At 53.3% G+C, this 5,326-nt stretch overlaps 1 protein-coding gene across 2 annotated transcripts in view; it reads right to left on the bottom strand.

The window, feature by feature from the left end:
- Positions 1 to 5,326, bottom strand: part of HDAC1 (histone deacetylase 1) — a 91,777-nt gene that overhangs the window by 9,964 nt on the left and 76,487 nt on the right. The window contains exons 4-5 of one of the 2 annotated variants that reach the window (XM_006158111.3): positions 2,849 to 2,923; positions 261 to 399 (exon numbers count right to left, since the gene is read on the bottom strand). In XM_006158111.3, the coding sequence (XP_006158173.1) occupies positions 261 to 399; positions 2,849 to 2,923 (214 nt within the window). The remainder of the gene's footprint in view (positions 1 to 260; positions 400 to 2,848; positions 2,924 to 5,326) is intronic. The other variant, XM_014591432.2, reaches the window with a different exon arrangement.

Below are 5,326 nucleotides of genomic sequence, written 5' to 3' on the forward strand. Positions count from 1 at the left end.
GAGCCGACCAAGTCCGATCTTCCTACTCTACAGGCAGGGTCAGCTCCAGCCACACAGGGACACTCTGGAGGCAGGATCTGAGCGGCACCTGCCCCTGATCTTGCCGCAGGCTCAGATCAAACCAAGACCCCGCCAAGGAGAGGACGGCCAGAGACACTCGCCGAAAAGCGAACTAGGGAGGCAAGCCCGGGGACAGGAAAGGGAACCTGGCCTACGGCGCCCTCCGGTGCCCTCCGAGAGCCGAGGCCGGGCAGGCGTACTTTAGCAGCTCCAGGATGGCCAAGACGATGTCGTTGACGTAACAGAAGCCAGACGCCTCGGACTTCTTTGCATGGTGCAGGCCCCCGGCCCAGTTCACAGCAATGTCCGTCTGCTGCTTATTCAGTTTCACGGCGCTGGCTGGGCGTAGGGAGAGAGAACGCAAGCCAGTCACTAAGGCACCTGCCCTTTCCTCCAAGAAGCCCAGAAAACGCAATGCGAGGTAGGGCCCGCCTGCTCCACTGCGGTACCGCAAATTCACAGCGCGGCCCCTCCCGCCGCAGGGAATAAACACAAGACTGACTACTCTGTTTTTTAGAGAGGTTTTCGCTATAGGGCGCGTGTGCTCACCAGAAAGACAGAGACAGAGAGACAGAAAGCGAGAAATCACCCCCCCAGGGGGATGGCCACGCCGCAATCCCTTCTCCTCCATTCTCATCTCAGGATCTTGGGCACGCACGCACACGCGCCTAGTGTGAGTTTAAGCCACTGGATCCAGGACTTGAACCATGGTTGACTACATGGGAGTCCAGCGACATAGCCATTACACCAAGTGCTGGTCTCAAGACTGGCTACTCTTAAAATCTGTTTTCCAAACTGAAGATGGAAACCCAGTGGGAAATCTTAAAATTGATCAAGTGGGTAATGACATGATTAGTAAATATTTAAAAAAATAAAACAGTAAAAATACCAGAGTAACAGCAGAGGTAACTGCTCTTCTGTGGGAATCGCGTTTCAGAGTGCGTGTGTCTGTGTGTGCACAAGCACACGTGGCTGCTGGGTTGCATGTATGGATTTCTTAGAACGCTCACAGTAAACACGTTCTGAAGAGGGGCCGGCAGGTGGCGTGGTGTGAAGGCACTGGACTCCCACGGGGCCGCCCGTGTCTGAGTTCCGGACAGGGGAACTTGAGAATCGGGCCCGTATGTGTGCGTGCGTACCAGGTCCCAGGAGAGTGAAGTGGCTGTGGCATGACCACCCCCTCGGGGGGTGATTGCTCCCTTTCCCTGTCGCCCTCTCTCTCTCCAGCGAGCATGCGCCCTATGACAAAAACCTAAAACAGGATGTGTTTGAAAAGGTCCCAAGTGCAGCGCTGGGTTCAAGTGTGAACAACCAGCGCATGAGGGTGAACGGAGGCCTGGCCTGCACCTCATCTGCATTTTAGTGGAAAGGAACTGAAATCTATGAAAAGTTTTTCATACTACTCATTTTCCAAGAAGCTTTTGAATACCCTTCATAAGTCCAGAAAGTGACAGAAACACACACCATGTAGAGTGCACTGTGGCGCTATTAACTTAATCTTTCTAAGTAATTTGCCAGAAAGCAGGCACGCACAGCAGAGAGAGACAGAGAGACATGGAGAGGGGATGGAGAGGGAGAAAGCACTGGCCAATGACACGGCACATGCGGCCCCCACCCCGTTCAGGGTCCTGGGCACGTGGCCAGGATTCGAACTGCGCAGCCGCCTGGGACCCAGCTCCCTTACTACCAGGCCGTGGGGCCAGCCCTGTGGGAGTTTTAACTGTAACGAGCAAAAGCACGGGCCACTGACATGACCCGCCCGGAGGGGACAGACTGTACGGCGCGGGGTCGGCCGAAAGATGGAAAATCACGGAGCACAAGAAAGCACGCGGTGGGAGAGCACCGAGTCCTGCAGGCAGACAGACCTTCCATTCTAACTTGGCAAAAACGTGTCCTATCTAGCTACCTGCCTTCAGTCGGGGAAGCCACGCCGCACGACTTTCCTACAACCTAACATGCATGATGCGCATCTCACACACACACGGCACGGTAGACTCACATAACACAGATGTTGCATGTGTTTGTCCAGATATACACAAACAGAAAAAAAACAGATGTAGAGGGCTAGCGGTGACGTGGTGGCTAAGGTGCTGGATTCCCATATGATCAACCACGGTTCAAGTCCCAGACCTGGTGGCTTGCTTTCTCACTTTTTCTCTCTCTCTGGTGAGTGCATGTGTTCTATAGCAAATTTAAAAAATAATAATAAATAAAATTATATAACAAAAAATGGTTTATAAGGGCCAGTAGGCAGCAAGGTGGTTAAGGGGCTAGACTCCCACACAGCCAACCACAGTTGGAGTCCCAGACCTGGCGGCTTGCTTTCTCACTTCCTGGCCCCTCCCTCTGGTGAGCACATGTGCCCCACAGCAAGTTTTAAAACAGTAAGTAAAATAAGTAAATAATTTAAAAACAAAGAAAGAAAAAGAAACGGTTTACGGTATTCCCAGAAGTTACAAATGGCGCGCAGGGACTTGCGGGGAGTTCCCGGCCTCCGACGGTAATTACCGTGACCGCAGGGCAGCTGCTGGCGCCCCACCTCGAGCGCTCGCTGCTAGACGCGCTCAGGGACGGCAGCTCCGCACGCCCAGTGGCCTGCAGGGAGTCACTGGCAGGAGCGGAGGCAAGGACACCCGTCCGCGTACGTCAGAGGCTGAACCTGACCCCAAGGAAAAGCCCACAGCGTCCACTCTACGAGCCCCAGGTGAGTCCTACCCAGGACAGTGGCCGAAAAGGCAGCGCGCCCGGGGCCGGCACAGCCCGTCGGGAGGAGGCACACATTCCTTACCCACGGAGCCGCCGGTCGACAACTGACAGAACTCGAACAGCCCGTCGAACACCGGGCAGTCCTCGCCAACGTTGACTTGAAAGGAGAAGCAAGATGTTAGTTTCCATCATTTCCTTTAGTTTTGTTTAGATATTTATGAGTAAATTAAAAACAAAACAAAAACACAAAAACAACTCAGACTCAGAAGTGGACTCCAATCGAGGCTCTCGCGCTTACAGCCTGCGCAACCGGGACAAGTCGTCCAACCTATGATGTGTAAAGAATAAGGACACCCGTCCACCGACGAGCAGGAATCTTACATGGAGAAGCATTTAGCGACTTGAAAAATGCTGGTTTGGTTTCCAGCTTTTGGTTGCTCCTGGTGCTCATTCCAGCTGACTAAGGAGGGAGTAAAGCACTAACCGCAGTGAGCTGGGTGACTTGCTTTTTCACTTTCCTTTTCTCTCTGCCTCTCACAGATCAAATTTAAAAAATAATACTAGCAAGTAAAATTAAACAATTCTTTATAAAAAAAAGGAAGAAAGAAACAGATTTAGGAGCCAGCAGGTGGCATAGAGGTTTTAAGAGGCCGGATCCCACATGGCCGACTGAGTCCCGGACCTAGCAGCTTCAGAAACATGCCAAGTTTGTGTGCATGCGTGGCCAAAATCCTGAGAAGAATGAAGAAGGGATTGTGGTGCGGCTCTTTGCATGGAGGATGACTTCTCACTTTCCCTCTTTCTGTCTATCTCCAGTGAGTGAACACGCCGCATAGCAAACAAAGAAAAGCAGAGCTCTGGGGTTAAGGTGGCGAGGTCCCGCATAGCTGACTGCAGGTCTGCAGCCCAGACCCGGCAGTCTGGAGAGTGTCTCTAGCAAGTGCACATGCCCTACAGCAAATTTTAAAAAGTATTCAATCTTGGGGGACCAGCGGGTGGAGGTGGTTAAGGCACTGGACACTCCCACATGGCCGACTGCAATTTGAGTCCCAGACCTGGTGGCTTGCTTTCTCACTTTCTCTCTCTCTCTCTCTGGTCAAATGAAAATAAATGAATGAAGCAAAAAGAAAGTATCCAAGCCTCACGCCTTGGTCTGTCTGTCCTGCAAGCATGGGGAGAACACATCCTGATATGCCCGCCCTCCCCTCTTCCCTTCCTTCCTTTCCATTCTTTCTCTCCCTCTTTCTTTTTTAAATTTGTTGTGGGGCACATGTACTCGTCAGAAACAGAGAGCGAAAGTAAGAAAACACCACCTCCCCACAGGGCGGATGGCTTCTACAATCCCTTTTTTTAGAATATTTTATTTAACTTTATTTATTTACTTATTTTAATTTTACTATAGAAAGACAGGAAAGAGAAAATGAGAAAGCAAGCCGCCAGGTCCAGGACTTGAACCGCAGCCAGCCATGTGGGAGTCCAGCGCCCTTAACCACTGTGACACCTGTCAGCCCCCAAATTAATTTTTTAAATTTAAATTTCTTTAATATATTCAAATCACACGTCACCTAGCTTGTAAAGTGAATGTTCCAACGGGAAGGCGCTTCTCACCAGTCCAGTCGGGGATACGATACACGCTCCCACGAGCAGGTAAGAACCCGTTTCTGTGTCCTGTGACGTCCTGTCTCAGACTCTCCTCCCCACTCTTCCCACACTGTATCTGGTATCTGTCACCGTTTTCTGTTTCTGCAATCCCTCCACTCCGTTCCCTCAGAATTTGGGGCATGCATGCACACGCGCCCAGTGTTTCTCAAGCAGCTAGGCCCAGGATTCGAAGCACATTGTCGGCCACGTGGGATCTAGCGGCCTGCCCACAAATACGTTCACTATTACAGTCTCTTTGATCCTCACCACAACCCTACCTGCTGGCAAGACATGGATCCATCCCACCATGCAGACGGACAAACATACAAAGAAGCTGGATGCCCGGCCCAAGCTTTTACAGCCAGGCAGAGACAGAAGCAGAATCGGAGCCCCGGGGCCCGACCCCCACGCCCCAGTGCCCTTTCTACCTCACCTGCAAGGGACAGCTGCAGCCGGGCCACCTCGAGCGGCAGAGGGGACTGCAAACTAGGACACAGTGTGGAAAGACCCAAGGCAGGCAGGAAGCACACCTGGCGGCCGCACACTGAGCTGGAGGAGCCTTGGGCTCCACGTGCCCTCCCAGGCAAGGCCACTGCGAGACCTCAGCCTCACCGGCTTGGCCCAGCCCTCCCAGGCACCGCACTGAGGTTAGTATCGCAGCTCCGAGCCCGGGCGAGGAGCAGCTCTGGACGAGGCGGGGAGGAGAGTCCAGGCTGGACTCGGTAGGAATTCAGGCACGGCTGACGCTCAAGAGGGGGCCAGGACCAGCGTCACCCGCTCTGGGCACTGCCCTCGATTCAGAAGGTGCCCGCGCTCTAGTGCTCTGAGGAAGGTGGTGGCCCTGGCCCTCCCTCCCCGGGCAACACTGGGAGGAGCGGTTGCAATGCAGTGGTCCTGGGGACCCTCCCGCCTCCCCCCG

The sequence above is a fragment of the Tupaia chinensis genome, unplaced genomic scaffold (genome assembly GCF_000334495.1).
Source record: "Tupaia chinensis unplaced genomic scaffold, TupChi_1.0 Scaffold000573_1, whole genome shotgun sequence".
Taxonomy (NCBI): domain Eukaryota; kingdom Metazoa; phylum Chordata; class Mammalia; order Scandentia; family Tupaiidae; genus Tupaia; species Tupaia belangeri.